The sequence below is a fragment of the Neocloeon triangulifer genome, unplaced genomic scaffold (genome assembly GCF_031216515.1).
Source record: "Neocloeon triangulifer isolate White Clay Creek 2 clone unplaced genomic scaffold, ASM3121651v1 ptg000014l, whole genome shotgun sequence".
Taxonomy (NCBI): domain Eukaryota; kingdom Metazoa; phylum Arthropoda; class Insecta; order Ephemeroptera; family Baetidae; genus Neocloeon; species Neocloeon triangulifer.
Window position 1 is genome coordinate 9,278,543 of NW_026775556.1, and position 17,457 is coordinate 9,295,999.

At 42.2% G+C, this 17,457-nt stretch overlaps 1 protein-coding gene across 3 annotated transcripts in view; it reads right to left on the reverse strand.

The window, feature by feature from the left end:
* Positions 1-1,910: 1,910 nt before the first annotated feature.
* The window catches only part of LOC132201252 (lysine-specific demethylase 6A), a 32,868-nt gene continuing 17,321 nt past the window's right edge, over positions 1,911-17,457 (reverse strand). Inside the window, exons 5-13 of one of the 3 annotated variants that reach the window (XM_059627266.1) lie at positions 9,787-9,962; positions 8,719-8,847; positions 8,421-8,646; positions 6,798-8,043; positions 6,113-6,649; positions 5,173-5,918; positions 4,956-5,082; positions 4,708-4,899; positions 1,911-4,444 (exon numbers count right to left, since the gene is read on the reverse strand). In XM_059627266.1, the coding sequence (XP_059483249.1) occupies positions 4,331-4,444; positions 4,708-4,899; positions 4,956-5,082; positions 5,173-5,918; positions 6,113-6,649; positions 6,798-8,043; positions 8,421-8,646; positions 8,719-8,847; positions 9,787-9,962 (3,493 nt within the window). In that variant the 3' untranslated portion in view covers positions 1,911-4,330. Of the gene's footprint in view, positions 4,445-4,707; positions 4,900-4,955; positions 5,083-5,172; positions 5,919-6,112; positions 6,650-6,797; positions 8,044-8,420; positions 8,652-8,717; positions 8,848-9,786; positions 9,963-17,457 lie in introns of all 3 variants that reach the window. The other 2 variants (XM_059627267.1, XM_059627265.1) reach the window with 2 other exon arrangements.

A 17,457-nucleotide genomic window follows, 5' to 3' on the forward strand; every position in this document is an offset into this window, starting at 1 on the left:
AATATAGGTTTTTCAGAAATTTCATTTTTGTTACCACTTTCTTTGCGAAGTATAATGTGTGTTTAATTTTTCTCAAAATTGGAGCTGCAAACTACCATATTACGACAAGAATGTGCCATTGTATTAAATCTGGGTGTCGAATTGTTCAATCCAATGAGTCATATCAATTTAAATAAAAGTTTCATCGTTAAATCATGACTTGATTTTTAATCACTTACGAAAAAAATCCACAGAGAAATGAAGAATATTTTTTTAAAATTCTGATAATTTCGTATTTGCAATCGCTCAAGTAGGCAACCTGTGAAGCATGCATGTTGCGCAAGTTGCATTGCCTTAATATCAGCAGGCGTTCAGTAACGTTTTTAACTGAAAAGATTTCATTTTTAATATGTACTTTTATGGCTAGAAATTTTTTTTATTAAAATTAAAATACTTGTCTTTTATTAAAATTTGCTTCTCTCTCTACATAATAATTGGAATTGTGCGAGCAGAAAAGACCACAACTATTTAACTAATTTAAGAAATATTATTTTAAGATAATATTAAATGATAATTACAAGTTTATTCCATTACTCGTAATTATAGTCTTGAGTGTGATCAGGGAAGCCCTGGCCGAAATTTTAGGTAACAAAACACAGGTCTGAACCTTATTTTCTTTGGAAATGCCAGCAGCAGCAATTATGGGGAATATATCTTTTGTAATAGACAAAAACAAGCTGCGCGGTAATGGCCAGTATAAAGTGAACATCCCTTGCGTTGTTTCTCCAGTGTAGTTCTGGACGAGTGTTGGCTCATTTCAAACTAAAACATTTTCTTATATACAAAAGAAAACCACTCAAGAAAAGGCACTATGCAATTCCAGGTACTTCTCATCGCTGCTCTGGTAGCATGTTCTGCTGGAGCTGCTATCAAAGGTATTTTTAATTATTATATATATAATTAATATATTTCAATTTTAAATATAAATAATTATAAATGTAAGAGCGAAAAATGATTTTTTTTAAATATAAATATTTAAAAAATTAATCAAGATTTGTTTAGAATATTATGCTTTTAATGCTACCTAAATGATTTCAATCGGTTTAAAGTACTTCATAAAAATTTTATTTAACTAACTTTAACTTTTTTGTGAGGAATACATTAAAATAATTATTCAAAAAATAAAATCCATTCCAGAATTAATTCCAAAGCTGCACTTGGCCCGCAGCTTATACTTTCCCGGCGGTTCGTCCTCCATTTCAAAGGCATCTGCAAGCGCTGAAGCAAGCGCCGGATCCTTTGCCAAAGCCCCTTGTTGCGGGGGCGGGGGCTTCGGTGGGGCAGGAGCCCAAGCCGGAGCGAATGCCGGTGCCTACAGTGGCGGTGGCGGATTCGGCGGAGGACACGGTGGTGCATACAGTGGGGCCAACGCAGGTGCTGGCGCTGGAAGTTACTCTGGCGCCCCAGCCTTTGGGGGTGGCGGCGCCTACAGCGGAGCCGAGGCAGGTGCCGGAGCCGGAAGTTATTCTGGCGCCCCAGCTTACGGAGGTGGCGGCGCCTACAGCGGTGCTAACGCTCAAGCTGGCGCGGGGTCCTTTTCTCACGGTGCCCCCTACGGAGGTGGCGGCTACAGTGGCGCAAACGCAGGGGCGTCAGCTGGCGCTTTCTCCGGAGCAGGTGGCTACGGTCGCTAAAATCTACACCCTACTAGCCACGGCGTACAACAGGTTCATCTTCCTGCTCTGGCTCTCCTACATTTTCACCCTGATCAAGCAGTTCTTGGCGCAGAGGTTTTTGGATCACTTGTATGCCAGCCAGCAGACTGTTATTGTCCAAAATTATTTATTTAAATGAAAAGTTTTATTTTAAAAATAAAATGTAATTTTCATAGATGTAATTTTGCATTAATTTTTTTAAATAAAAGTCAGCCATTTAAATATTTGAATTAATTTTTATTGAAACAAGTCACACCATGATGATGAACGCACGGCTGCGTATTATACCAATTTTTGATAAAATTGAAACAAGACAAAGATATTTTTCTCGGCACAAGAAATAAAAAATGAAAATTCGTTGCGAGCGTATATAAATAGCTGTCAAAATGACCGAGGTCTCTTTCGCAATTTCGGAAGGAGGGACATGAAAAACAGAAAAATCCGCCCCTTGGCAAAAGAGCCAAAGTGACTTATTTGGCAATTAAACGAGAAAAAGGCGGTCGTTTCAACAGCTACGCATTATTATAATATAGAATTGGCAGAGGCAATTAACACACAGGAGGTAACAACAAGTGGTCATTTAGAGTAAAATTAATCCCATCTCTCAAGCGGTCAACACAATAATATAAAAACGTACACTCTGCAATCAGAATATAGAAGAAAGAAAAAAAGTGTGTGAGGGGTCGTTTACACCAACGACGAGATGCTTTCTTTGTCTGGAACCCAACGGCTGTTCATCATCAAAGACCATTTCTACAGATTTTGACCTGAGCTTTACAACAACGTTCAATATCGCTTCTTAATCGACCAAAACACGCAACCCTAATCAAGCAGCGATCCGTTTTATTATGCTTCATTTTTTTTGCTCATCCGGTAGAATACAGCGGTACATTTAAAATTCAAGTAATATTTAATATATAATATTCGAGCCTTCATTTACACATTTATATCTGTTCCTTAATACACATCTCTTTGGCCAACGCCTGTTTTTACTCGTCATAATAAATAATAATCCATATTTCCATTTGTCGGGTCGGTCAGACCCGGTGCTAATTACATTATTGCTCGTCTGCGTGACTTCCAATTGGCAGACAGAGACTATATAATTACACTCAATTCCTCAAGCAGCATACCAATTAGCTATTAATTTTGAGGTTAATTTTTTTACAAAGTCAATCCGGACCTCTTGCGAATAACTTTCCTTCAACCAGCAGACGTTTCCTCAGCTCATTTTTTAAACGCGTTTCACTTCCTCTCGATTTCAGCTGATCAGTGTTGATGGCAGTTTATTTATGGGTAGCTAATATAATTTAAGAATGATAAATAACAGCACGTGGTTTTTTTGAGGATAGAGAAAAGTATGGTCTGGTTTTGGTTCAAATACAAACTCTTGCGAATCAGAGTGTTTCTTGTAACAGGAAAGAAAGGCACTGGTCTATTTTTTTTTACTCAGTTTGCATCTGTGAATGACTGTTTGTAAAAAGAGGTGGTGAAAAACACTGCCCGATTACTATTTTATGTACAGATAATATTATAAGATTTTGGATGAAAAGGCATCTCTAGATTATTTCTCTCCAAGCATGACTATTTCCATTTTTTCATTGTTGAGGTTTCAAAATGTTAAGTTTGATGATAAGTTTTGCTCGGAAAGTTGCCCTGACTCGTCTCGGCCCCATCAAAGCCAACAAGAGAAGATATCATTTTCTTACAAAAGACCTTGGGAAATTTCGATGGAGGTTCAACTGAGCCCGTGTGACAAACTTTCCTTCTATCTAAAGACAAGTACATTATTTTTTACATTATATTGAGACGTTTTCATTTGAATTGATCGTGAAAATAGGCAGTATCAAATCCACGGAGCATTGTTTGTTTGTTACTATCACATGGTGGTGGGATTTGTTTGTTTGTATCATTGTTTTGTGAATATTCTCCTGACTTAAACCACTGGCAGTGAGGTGCTGTGAGCTCGAAAGCAAGCATGATACAAAATTCACAATATGCGAATGCCAAAGTACATCTAGATTCAGCTTTATGAGTTATGTTTGTTAACATTGGTTGCGTTTAAATTGTTGTCGAGTGGGTCAATCAAAGGCAATGTCAGCTAGCTTGTGTGTAAGTGTTGCCGAGAGAAGCTGATAACTCGCTGACCGAAACATTGCTTCGGTCTGTTACATTACGGAGATCAATAGTAAATTTTAGTTGTTGATTGTTTCTTCAAGTCATCCGCTAAAATTACGCATTGCTAACTTCTAGCATCTTAATTCCTAGAATTTTTTTTTACACATTTAAGACACAAAACAAATGAGTCCCAAGCTTCATTTTTGTAAAACCAAAACTCGCTCTACGCTGAGAGCGTTTGGGGTGTGTTCGAAAGGGGTAATTGGCAGTGCTAATTGCTCGTCGCTTTCCAGTTGTGGTCTCCACTTCACCTCCGTCTTCTTTCAATGCGTTTCAGTCTTTTATCACAAGATATTACATCTCATCACTGTGTAACAAACATAAAAAACATGAGAGAGTCGATCAGTCAATAAATAATTGGGGTCCTCGATTAATCATATCTGAACAACACAACTTCTGTACATGGTGGTAATTTCTTCATTCACTTTGAGGGTCTCTCGAACTGCGAGTCTTTAGCATCACGAAGTCACCGCTGATACCACAGAGTTGGCCACCTGCTGTGATGGCGGCGCCAGTGCTGGAGGTGGTGGAGCAATCAATTGTTGGTGATGTTGCGAGTGGTTTGGACTTTGCTGTAACGCAAAAGCATTTGGTTAAAAGAAATTAAAAAATAAAACATTTCTTTCATAGATAGGACAAATCACATAAAAAAAAGAAAATTAATTTGATTTCTCCAAGAAAATGACAAAATTTGATTTGTTAAAAAAATTTAGTTCCTAATCCCTGGATTGCTATCCATTAAATATTTTATTTTTTTGATTTGCTCGGAGGAATTTAAAGAACACAATATAAAAAGGAAAAAAAATTAAAATAAAAACAAAAATACAACACTCACTTTACTAACCATAACGACAGGCTGCGGGTGTAGGACAAAATTGTCGTACACCTCCATCAGCTCTTCAATTTTGTACTCTTCCAGGCAGACAAATCCGTCCAGATTGGGTGACTGCTTCCTAGCACAATCAAGACAATGGACGACGTGGCGTTTCTCTTGCTCTCTGATGAACAAGATGTTGAACACCTCAAGCTATGGAGAATTTTTATTAGAAAATGCATAAGCTCATAAATTTTGAAGCAAATTACCTCGCACTGCCCACAATAATGAGAGGCTTCATTTTTGCCCCTGCCGTGGAAACGAATCTCAATGTCCCTCGACCTTACAAACTCGATCATGATGATGCATTTGCGGATGGTTTTGTGAAGAACACCCCTGAAAACAAAAATTAAAAATTTATAAATATTTCAACAACTATAATAAAAGGAAAAATGGTTTCAAAAATTCAAATAAAATGAAACATACCTGACAAGCTCGTAAAGCTTTGAGTCTGAGACTTTGATGTTCCGTGCCAAATTCCAAGAAAGGTGCACCATGGGAACGATTGACTTGAAGTGCTGCAACTTGTTCCACTCATACCGGTCGATGGCCAGTTGGTATTGCCTTGCTGTCAGGGGCCCCACATTCCAGGCAATGTTGTTGCACCAGCCAATGGCGTGCACCCAGTGGACACAGCCAGAATTGACCCAAACAAGGTCACCTGGCCGCTGAACGAATCGATAAACAGGCACGTTGGCCTCGTAGAGATCTTCCAAACTCGGCCACCACGAGCCGTGCAGGTAGTTGATGTTGTTCTTCTCGCACAGCTGCTGGATTGCGCCCCAGTACGAGTCCGGCGTGGCGAACCACTCGCAGTCTCCAGGGCCGATATTGATGTTGATCGAGCAGAAGTTGTTGTTCTCCTGGTGGCCAGGCGTTCGGCTGCCTGGCACCTTCATGTACAGTTGCACAGTGTTCATGCCGAGAATGACGTGGCCAACGTGCGAAAGCATGTTGCCTGCTGAGACCACCCTGGCAAAGGCGGGCAACTTCATCAGCTCCTGAAGCTGCGGCCGCCACTTGCGTTCGTCCGAGAGGTCAACGTTGGTGCCAAATCGGAGCATCTTGTGGCTGTTTTTCTTGTGCTTCTTGCGCGGGTTGCCTGTCGAATCTTTCGAGTCCGAATCAGACATGGTGCTGCTGTGCACGCCTGAAGCCTTTTCACGCTCCTCCTGTAGAAATAGCAAAGGAAAATTGTATTAAAATATAAATTAAATGTTAAAAAATTCTATTAAAAAAATTTGGATCCACGATTTTAAATTTTATTACTTCTCTTAAAATATTAATTATGTCGAGAATCAAATCATATCTAAATTGAATGATTGAAAGAGAAGGAATTTTAAAATCAGTTGAAGTTTTTGCTCACCCTGAGAGATTCTTGGAAACTAGAAGCTTGGTACTGCGCATACTTGGCAATGGTGGTGTGAGACCTGTGGCTGGCGCAACCCCAGCCTTTGCAGTTCAGCTGTTGGTCCCAGTTTTCGTCCGATGTCTGCTGAATCTGAGTTCGAACTTCTATCGTGTGATCTGGATTTGCCTCAACAAGAGACTTTGTCGAATACAAGCCCAGATCCATTTTTAGGGCAGTGGCGATTCCTCGGACAACGGCAATTGGATTCTTGAGGCAGAATTCCTGCAACTGTGGACTGAAAGCATCCTTTTTGTGTTCCAGGTACACGGACGGGGTTGGCGGCAGGAGTTGATCTCGGGTGAGACGGTGCTGAGGTGGTTCAGGAGGTGAGGGAGGTGCTACTTTATCATTCAACAAGGTAGAGAATCCTCCCATTCGCAGAGCTGTGGCCCTGCAGGCTTCGACAATGTCTGATGAGGACATGTTAATGTCGACCGAGGTTTCTTCATTGAAGATACTGTCTGCACTTATAAAAGTGTCCGGACTATGCACCTGAGAACATTAAGTAAGATTATTGTAAAAGTGATTTTCAGTTTTTTAAGAATAAAAAAATAAAATAATGAATAGGAGACCAATTTAATTTGCAGCATTCAACAATTAAATTTTTTTTTAGTGAAAAACAAGAATGTTAATAACTTACCCTGATTTCAGGTGTCTTGGACCGCGACGGCGGAGTTTGAACATGTGGTGAGGCAGATGAGGAGCTGGCCTGCGGAACCATGACAGGTTGTTGCTGAGTGTCCGATTCCTGCTTGAGGGCAGCAGCCAACTGGGCCTCAGAAGGCTTAACGTCCTGCTGGTTGGGCGGTGGCGTTCCGGTGGCTGGTTTTGAGTCAATGAAACTCGAAAGATCTTCACCAGGACTCAACTGCTTCAGCAAGTCTTCGGCCAGAGAGGCCGTGAGGTCCTTCTGGGACAAAATGGCCTGCAGGTCCTGCTCGCTGACGTGCGGTTGCTCGTCACGGCCCATGGTCGGCAGAGTGGCCGACTGTTGAGGCTGAGCAGGCGAGAACTGCTGGTTTTGCACCTGTTGGGGCTGCTGCTGGAATGAAGTGTCGCTCCGAGAGGCCGTCGAGGCGTAGTTCGGGAACTGTTGTCCCTGCGACTGTTGCTGGAAGCCCGAGTTCCGGAATTGAGCCACAGCAGCTGCCGGCCCTTCAAAGCCTGGCCTCTGCTGCTGTGGTTGGCCGGGGAACTGCTGCCTCTGGGCCAACTGCTGCTGACGAATCTGCTGTTGGTGCAAATGGTAACGGTGCTTGAGTTGCTGCATCAGACTGTGCTGGCTCTGGTTCAGATTGGGCAGGTTTTGCTGCAACTGCTGCAGCATTTGCAGCTCCTGCGGCGTTATGTACGTGGTTGGCCTCTGCTGAGGAGTGCCGTCCTCAGCCTTGAGCCGCTTGTTCTGCGGGTAAGGCGGCGGCGCTCCATTCTGCGGGAAGCTCTGACCGTACTTCTGGAACGACTGTCCAGGCCGTTGCTGCACCATGGGCTGCTGCAGGCCCATCTGGCCGCCAAGAAGGCCACCACCTTGCATGCCGCCCTGTTGCTGCTGCTGCTGACGAGAGTTCATTTCGGCTGAAATTGGCAAGTTCCAGGCCTCCTCGATGGACGGCAGTGGTCGGCGCTTGTTGCTGACACTGGGCATAGGAGCGTTAGACAGGTGGTTCTGCAGGAACTTGATGCGCTGCGTGAGGTGCGGGTTCATGGGCTTGCTTGAACCTCTGGTTGCATTCACGTAGCAGGCGCACGCGTCTCTTGGCTGGCTGCAGCTCTCGTACAGGATTCCGAGGTTTGTCCAGGCGGCGGTGTGGCTCTTATCTAGCTGCACTGCACATATGTACGCTTGCAGCGCGTCCATAGGCTGGTTCTGCTGCTGGTACAGCACACTGGAATTCAATATCACTTGATTAGTACTTGCTTATCAAAGACGTACAAGAAGCAGACACACAATATTTTTGATAAAAATTAAGCTCCTAATTAATAAATTAATTCAGAGCAGCCGTTCTTTTCTGGCAAGGAAATTTTAATAAATAAAAAAGCAACAAAACCCCGAAATTGTGAAATTTTCACTCTAAGCAATCGTTCAACTAAAAAAATTAAAAAATAAAAATAAGCAAATATAGATTTTATTATTTTTGTTATTAAATTTAAAATTGAATTTAAAATTTCAAGTTTCAATGGTTTAAATATGCCAAGGTAATTTGTTTTCCAATGATATGGCCTTTTAAAATAACATGTCTACGTTTCACTGTTATCAACTCACCCAATTGAGCACCACGTGTCTGCATTGCCTTCTGATTTCTCGACAGACTTGCGATAAGCGATAAACGCGTCGTGGACTTTCCCAACGCTAGCGAAGCATCTACCAAGAAGGTAGAGTGATTGGCCAGATTTCGGGTCGGCCTCGATGGACTTCTGCAGGCAGTGGATCGCAACAGTCTCTCTCGGATGCTTCTCCCCGAAGGACTCAACACTGTGGTACATCCATCCTGCGCCAGCAAAATCGAGTTTCTCGTTAGAACATCACGGCTGGTGGTGGTGGTGAGAAAAATATGTGTTACCTAATTGCCGACAGACGTCTGCTTTCAGATGGGTGGGCAGTTCTTTGTCGCGCAGCAGAAGCTCGTAATGGTCCTTGGCTGTTTTGTACTTGCCCTGGACTTCGTACAGGTGAGCGATATGAAAGCGGACTGGAACAAAGGAGCGTGGCTTATTAGAACTGGAGAAAGTGCGCATGCCAGGCATCAAAATAGCTCTCCTGTTTCATAAAACAACTTGACATTTCGAAAGTTATGTAAACTAGTTTCATAATTGACCTGCTGCCGCACTGTATCGAGTGTTACCAAATCAAAATTATTTTCAAATCCACCCACGCATTTGACCTTTCCGCCGTGCAAAACACACAATGCGGAAATTTTCTGCGGTATTTCCCGAGTTCGGCAAAATCGAAAATGAATCAGTATTGAATTGCTTTGGGGAAAAACAAGGCTAAATCGGGACGAGGAAAGATATGGGAAGGAAGTGCACTGCTACGGAAAAGAAATCGGACGCCATGCGTCGCTTGTTGCGCCCGCTCGAATCAAGAGTTCAAGTATAAATGAGCGTTCTCGGAATTCGCCCGTGGTGAAACAGTAATAATGCTTTTGTGGCCACCGTCGTTCTCACACAGACGGGGTTCGAGACCGCGGCTGGCGAAAGTACGGGTATACGTGCATGATAGTATAGCGGTACTCGAAGGTAATAAGTAATCAGGATGGCCATGCAGTCGGCAGAAGCGCCGGGGAGCCACTTGCAAAGAGAGAGACCCACTTGCAGAAGCGCACGCACGCACCAACACCATACTTTTTTTAGTAATTTAATATCAATAGAACTAAAAAATCGTGGCTCAACTTGAGATTTTTAACCATTTTAACGCGTTGAATTTACTCTAAAAAAAAACCTATGAAAATAAAACAACAAAATTTTATAATTTGCTTCATGGCTTTATAAATTTATGAATAATTGATTTATGACCTAAAATTGGTAATTAAATTTGAAATAATTTTTTAAATAAAATAAAAAGTTAAATTATTACAAACGAATCACTCAAATTAACTAATGAAAGAAAATTTGAATAAAGTTGTACTTACTTTCTAACTTGGAAAATGTACTAGGGCTGGAGTCGATGAGCGCAAGTTGCAGGTGCTTCAACGACGCGACGAGGTCAGAATTGATTTTGAAGATGAGTCCCAGTCGAAGGTGGACTTCGTTGGCCCTCGAGAAGCTGGGGTCTACGTAGAGCACTTGTTGGAACGCTTTCACGGCCCTGCGGATCACGAAAACAAACAGGTAAGACCAGAGTTTTATCTCCGACAAACAACTATTAATTCACAATAATATATGTGTAATGCCGTCTAGACGGAGTCGCGGAAAACTACCGACTGACTGGCCGCGGAAGAAAGAAAGATGAATAGCTCACGGGCGAGCTCCCTCCCGCCCACCTAACGGTGAACGCGCGCCGAGGAAATCGCGAGTGATTCGCCGACGACTGACATCACCGGTCCATGTGCTCACCACAAAGGTGTGTGTCAGTCAGTTCGACTCCGATTTCCCGGACATTTTTGGATTTCCGCGAACGGAAAAAGCGGTGGCGACGAGAGCGTCGCGGCCTAAATTTCATTCGGCGAAACGCGGTTTGTAAAATTAAAAATGATAAGTACACCATCGCGTGCCACCAATTGCACGAACTTCATGCCCGTCGGTGGCGTTTTCACCAACATCAAATGCACGATTGCTGAAATTCCAGCTGAACTTTGGAAGTTCGTTTGGTCGGATCGATCGGTCCGATTTGAAATCATTACCGAAAGCGTCGGTCAGTTCGTGGGAATGCGAGCTGGTATATCATTAATGTTGAAGAGAGATGCACGCTCCCAATGATCGGCACCGGCGCATTCTTGGAAGCAGGAGAAGAAAAGGAGAGGAAATTTGGTGCCCACGCTGGTGCGTCTCTCTCTCTCTCTCTTTTTATTTCGGAGGAGACCAACCCTGTCTGATTATATAATAATAATCATTCCTATATGCATGAGTCAGAGCTCAACATTGGGCAGGGCGTTTCAAAGGTCACTCGCCCTGTGGTAGAAGAAGGAAAATTCGAGCGGAAAAGATGGCCTGTATCATTATAAAATTTTCATGCAGGTCGAATCGACCGCACAATTTTTTTTCTCATTGTTTCCAACTGCCTGCGAACAAATATAAGAAAAATGCTCGTCGGAGAACCGCACCGAGAAATGGAAACGCCTGGTGTGTGTTGCTCCGCTCTCGGCGCGGCTGCTGGGGCGAACGAAAGAAAACCTTGAGAACGTGAATTTCAGCAGAATAAAAAATCTGAGCAAGAGAGCGCTCGTTAAGACGATCAAACGATAGGTTTGCATTTGGCATGCAAAACGCAAGGACTTCACAAGAAAATTTTTTATTCAAATAAATCGACTCGTATAAATTTCAAATCATGCAAATTTAGACTCATTTGTTTTTTGCTTGGAAATTCCAGCAGATTTTGTTTTATGCAAACAATCCTTGAGTGTTTCCGCCTGGGTAAAAATTGTCTACAATATTGAACGCCCTTATCTCTGTCGACACCGAACACGGCTCGGTTATCTCGTTTAAAGAGCAGGCATTTAAAAAGAAACGGAGAACGCTGCGGCTGTGTCTCGGTTTGGCAACAGGGCGGTCCCGACGGCCGGCCGGTCCATAGCCGGCCTTGAACTGCATCTGTCTAGGTGCTGTTTCTTTTGGTTCTCTGTACTGCTTCTCCTTTTCTTTTGGTCCTCTGGAAGAAAACGAACCAACCGGTCCTCGCGGCCGCACCTCGGCGGCGAAACGAGCCGGGCTAAAAATGGCTCCTCGCGCGCGCCGCGACAAAATAATATATATATATATAATGATTGTGATGAACGAACTCGTCTGGCGGCGGATAAATAGTAATGGTCGCGTATAGTATGTACGTACTTAACAACATGCAGCGCCGCGAGTATACGCGGTCGTTAGCCTAGGTCGTGTCGGCAAGACGCGGCGCGCAATTGCTCTTGCGCCCTTCACCCGCTAGTTCGCCACCCACCGATCCACCCACGCGCGACAGTCCGTGCGGAAAAAAGAGGTCGCCTTTTCCAATCGGTGCGAATTAGATAGGCATCGCGACAACGGTGTCTGAATGAATCGTTAAGCAGCTGCCGAGCATTGTTTTTGTTAATGAGAGAGAAAGATCAAATCTGCAGATTAACCGGAAATTCTCGGTTCATTAACAAGCAGAAACGCTTGGATTGAGAAAACTTTCATTTCATTTGGTAATTTAAAAAAAAAATATTTTTATTTATTGCAAAACTTGAAATTCAAATTTTAAATTTAATGAATGGCGAGACCTTGCGGTAAAAAGAAATCTGTCCTCTCATGTCCGCGATTTGACAAGCAAATTTGCTGTGCGCATATAAACGTAACTCGACACCTTCCCGTAACAGGATTCCTTGTACAAAAATGCAGCCCTTGGCTACATAATTCGATGCATGAGATTACGATCGCGCGTCACGCGAAGCCGCATTCAGCACATAAATGCCAGGGAGGAGAGGGTGCGCTTCATGTGATTTTCACCGGCAATTATAAGGCTTCTCACTCTTTTAGGCCTACCTCAACCTGAGCACGTACTTTGCGTAATGAATGTGTAAACGACACCCTTATTGGACAGAGAGAATTTTTCTGCATGTTTGCCGAGCGGGAGAAAAAAAATACGAGGCATCTGGTTCTTCCGGCCTGGATGCTTCGAGACTCGTGCTTGGTTTGCATCTGCTGTGCGTGCATGTGACACATGCAGATTCCGCTAAATTGGGGAGATTTTTATTTCTCGATCTTTCCAGGGCCAATTACCGTCGCAACAGCAGTCAGTTTTAATAAAATCCAAAACCGCTCTCGGTGGACGAGGCAGGTGCGAGGAAGTAGGTAGTTAACGTATATAAAAAGATCATGTGGATGGAAAACGCATCCGTTGTTCCTTTTTCCATCTGCATCACCTTTCAGATCGCACGTGTCTGTTTGCCCCAAGGAGCCGAAGCTCAAGAAAAGTCAAGGTGCGGAGGTTTTGAAACCCACACATTCGGATCGAGTTCGTTTTCAGCGGTGCAGGTGAAATTTTGTGGTTTTGGCCGTTACTTTTGTATAATTCAATTTTTCTCAAACTTTTTTATTATCTCTTGTGAGAAATCCGCCAAATTAAATAATATTGGCAAAAATACGTACCGGCACGCACCTCATTTATATGCAGGGAAAATGTAAATAAACTTACTTCCTGCTCTTCATTTACAATCACGCGGGTTATTTTTTTCATTTGGTAATTCTATATAACCACGCTTGAAATGGCTGAAGCTTATCTTATCTTTTTCTGTTTCTCAAGCTGATAAAAGCGGGACTGCGCGAGCCCCCATACCATATTTGCAGAGGATTTAAGTGGGTTAAATTGTGGGGCAATCGAGACAATGTTTATTTTATGAGCGCGTTATTTGATATCAAAGTTAATAACTGCATGTGGAACAAGCGGGCAAAGGCGGCGATAAATGAAAATGTTCAACGAATTATTTAAAACGAACATCTCTATCTTTATAGCCAGAACAAACAAAAAACTAGCAACAGTATAATTTTTAAATTAAATGTCTGCATATTGATTACAATTTTCAAGAATGAAATTTTTGTTTTATTTCCTTGCAGGAAAAACTAATTAAAAATGATTTGCTCATTATGCGGGTCACTCAAATAAGTCGTCCACTTTGCATGATTAAACCAAATGAAAGTTGAAGAGTTTAATTGCTCTCGGCTCGACCACTTCTGCGCACTCCTGTCAAAAAGCATGGTAACTAGCATAACTATTTTCCTTTTTTTTCCCTTCAATCAAGCGCAAGTTTAATTTAACACTTGAGTTTTCAGTTTCACGATATCATGCAATTACGTCTCGCGTGCAAAATGAGCAAAAACCTGCTCAGTCGCGGAATCGGGGCAAAAATGCAAATAAAAACCTCAAATAACGAGAGAGAATCGAGTTGCTCTGATGAAAATTGCAAAACACCAGCATTTATATTTATCGCCGTCAGCAGCAGGCGATGTTTATCTGTCACCTGAGACGCGTGTTCTAACGCGTTAGCGCCCAAGACAGTTGCCTGCGCATGCTACGGAGATCGTCTCGTCACCTGCACGCTTATTTTTCACATACACACTTTTTTCCACGTTGGTCGAGCGCGCAGTCAGCTGGTGTGAGAAAGAGTGTCAGTTTCATTTCGTGCGGCCGAGAATCGAACGTGGACTCTCGCGGTGGAGTAATAACAGGTGGTTTGACTTCTTTTCGAGCCTCTCGGAGAAAAAACTCGCTCGCCTCCGCAGATGGTGCGTGAGGCTGCGTCTTTTTTCGTGGCGCGAGGGAAGTAAAATTGTAATTAGCCCACCTTGCGGGGGTGCAGGGAGCTGCGAGAAAAATGAAAAGGAGAGGCGATAGAAAAAATTAATGGACGTTTGCTGGCAGCTTTCTTACCAAACTGAAGTTTCAAAAGGAAACATTTTGATGGATGGTAAATTATAAGGTTTATTTTTTTGAGAAAAAGCAAGTTTGGCTGCTGGATAAGAGTAATCAGATGGCGATTGTGGCATATTTTTTTAATTTTTATATATATTGATCTATTATGTGGAATCTTTTTAAAACTCTGACATATTTCACAATTAATATTCTTATATTTATCAAAAAATTTCTAAAGAAAAAATCATTAGAATTGTACTATATATAAAATTCACAAATAAAATTGTATTTTTTTTAAGCAAATCATTCAAGCTATAAATTTAATATATTTAGGACGTTTTAAAATATTGCACAACCTAAATAACCAATATAATCTTTATTTCCGGCTTTGTTTTCCTCATACTTTATCAGCCAGTTCATTTCACCCCAAGTCACTCAGACCGAGAGGATTGGCGCTAATAAGTGTGATAAAGCCGCACATATCCTGGCGAGAAGTTTTTCTGCGACTAATTAAGCCGGCATACAAAACTTTCCCCTGCGACGCGGGCGGAAGTAAGAATGTACTCGAAACTCTGCGCACATAACAAAGGCCGTGCTCGGATTAGCACGGCGTGCATGTTAATTGAAATATCGATTTTGATTTCCGTCCGCGAACCCACTTTATGCTTCTCTCGACAACATGGCCGGCGCGCCCTTTCGCCCGGCAGCAACAGTGTAACAAAACATGAGCCAGTGCATATATAGAGTTTGCTTTTGGTGACAGACGCGGGACAATGAGGGGTGACAGACAGACGCGGCCGAGAAAATGCATACGCGCAGTTTAAATCCCGAGAATAATGTGTAATGCGCCGGGGGTTGCTTTGGCTGATCCTCCCCCCCCCCGATGATTTTATTACGCTGGCGGCCGACGGGCACAATGAACGCGTCGCTCTCGAAAATGCAGCAGGGGAAGTGGAAGAAAGGAAAAATGCAATAAATTGCGGTCGATCCAAATATTATCCCACGCGATTGTGTTTCAAGTTGCATGTGTACGATTTCCAGCATATTGGGGTAGTTATCTGATCCAGAGCTTTTAAAAAAATATTATTTGAAATTCAAAAAGCTTGTAGAATAAACCAGCAAATAAATAATGATTTTATGTCATGATTAAAAATTATACAAAGTGTAAAAATTAACATAAAAATAATAAAAATCCACTTGTTGGGAAAATTAGTCACTTTTAGATTAAGTTAATTTGACTTGCAAATGAGCCTGTTAAACACAGCCGATCAAATGATGAAAAGTGCAGATTTTTACCACTCCCACAGGGGGTGCAAAGTGAATGTACTGGGGTCCGGCCAATAAAAATAAATCCACCCCCTCAAAAGAGTGTCTGGCATCGCTGTCTGCATGGTGAATCGTCATCAAAGGAACACTATGCGCGTGTGTATTATAGTGTGGGACGTGATGAAAATCACTTTGCCGCACCAATAATGCCCAGCTCTATGAGTAACCCTTTGCACGTTATACATAAAACGAGAGCAACAGGCCATGACACCTGGTCGTATAATATAATGAAAAGCCGTCTGCTCTGCTGCACTTCGCAGGTGACCATTTATAAACAAGGACGTTGCGAAAGTTTGCTGCCTTCCATCATGAAAATTCCTTTCGGCAAATTCAATCCAATTTGCTTGAATACATAACAAAAGAGGAGCTGATGTGAAATTCAAATCAACGGAGGCGACGCGAGATTGTTTGTGTCGTTTGCAGAATCACCGAGCTTTATGTTATTGAAATTCTCCATTAACGTAGTCAAAATATAAATAATTGACAAAGGTGCGTTCGACGTTCCAGCGAGACTTCTTGAGAATTCATATTTATTTGCAGGCGGACTGAGCGACTTGTTATTTCTTATTCTGATTGGAATGCACAACAAAGTTTTATGTTTGGGTAATTTCAAAAGAAGAATTTTATTTTTTTTCCAGCATAAATAAATTAATGAATAAAAATTTTAAATTAAAAATAAAATTATTTTCATAATAAATCAATTTTGAATAAAATAGCGCTCCCTCATTGATACACCCCTTTCAATACACTTCTTCTAGGTCCACCGGCACCCGTTTGCTTTTCTTTTCGTTATGTAATAAAACGCCAGCAGCTGTCTGCCTCTCGGCTGCACAACCAAATGTACAATAAACTGTGTGTCAGTCGGCAGCAGCATTCCGGCCGGCGGCGGCACACACAAAGTATCGTGACGACACATCTTCAACAGCCGAATACCTGCGTGTATCAAAAAACGCGCGCACAGCGAGAGGGTTAAGAACGAAAGGGGTAAGAGCGGGAATGGGGGGAAGGAGCCAGAATTCGTCGCCAAGATGCATTTACTGGACGATGAGAAAGCGTCACACGCTCTTTACGAGCGATATGAATAAATATAATAAATACATGAGAATTTTCTTGCGCTGAATTATTAATGAAACCAGAACATTTATAAATTACCAAAATTAGATTTTAATTGTTAATTAGAAATATTCTTTGAGATTTAAGATGGGAGAAGTTGGGGTGCATCAAGACTTTAGAGCAGATGGCGGCGGCGTCAGGAGACGGCGCATTTGGCCGCTGCATTATTTCACGTGCTTGCTCGTTTTCTGCTCGTTTTGGTGCTGTATGCTGTGGTGGTGCCCGCCGATCAATGAAACTGGCTGGCGGGCCAACAACCCTCCTCGCACCATCATCCCTCTCTCTGACTGCTGCTGCTGCTGACGAGCGAGCAGGGCGCTTTTGCCGCTTTGATTATGCCGGTCGGCATTTGCACCTTGTGCCTGCTAAATTGCGTTTCGACCCGATGGCCGGTTGCGGGGAGACGCGAGAGGATTAATTGAATTGGCAGTTGGGGCAGTTGTTTCGCCCGAAAGAGCCATTGTTTCGCACATGCAAATAATTTAACTGACTCTCGTACATGGCTTTTTGGTTTTGGTGCTTGTGCAATTTGACAACGAGAGTGAATCAGTTGTGTTTCAGCTTGTGGTGGAATTAGATTTTGTCTCTAAATAATCCCAAGTAACCAAAAGTACAATAATTAATTTATTTTTCTCTCATTAAAAATATAAAATTATAAAAATTAAATGCAAATTTAAAAAAAAAAAATCGATTCAAAACTATTTATTTCATTTTTAAATTTTAATTGAAAATTTCATTCATTTTTATTCCTTTTTGTTTTGTTTCCGTTCAATGACCGCTGAAACATTTATCAAAAGAACCCGCTCATTCTTCTCAATAAAATGAAGCCTAATAAATT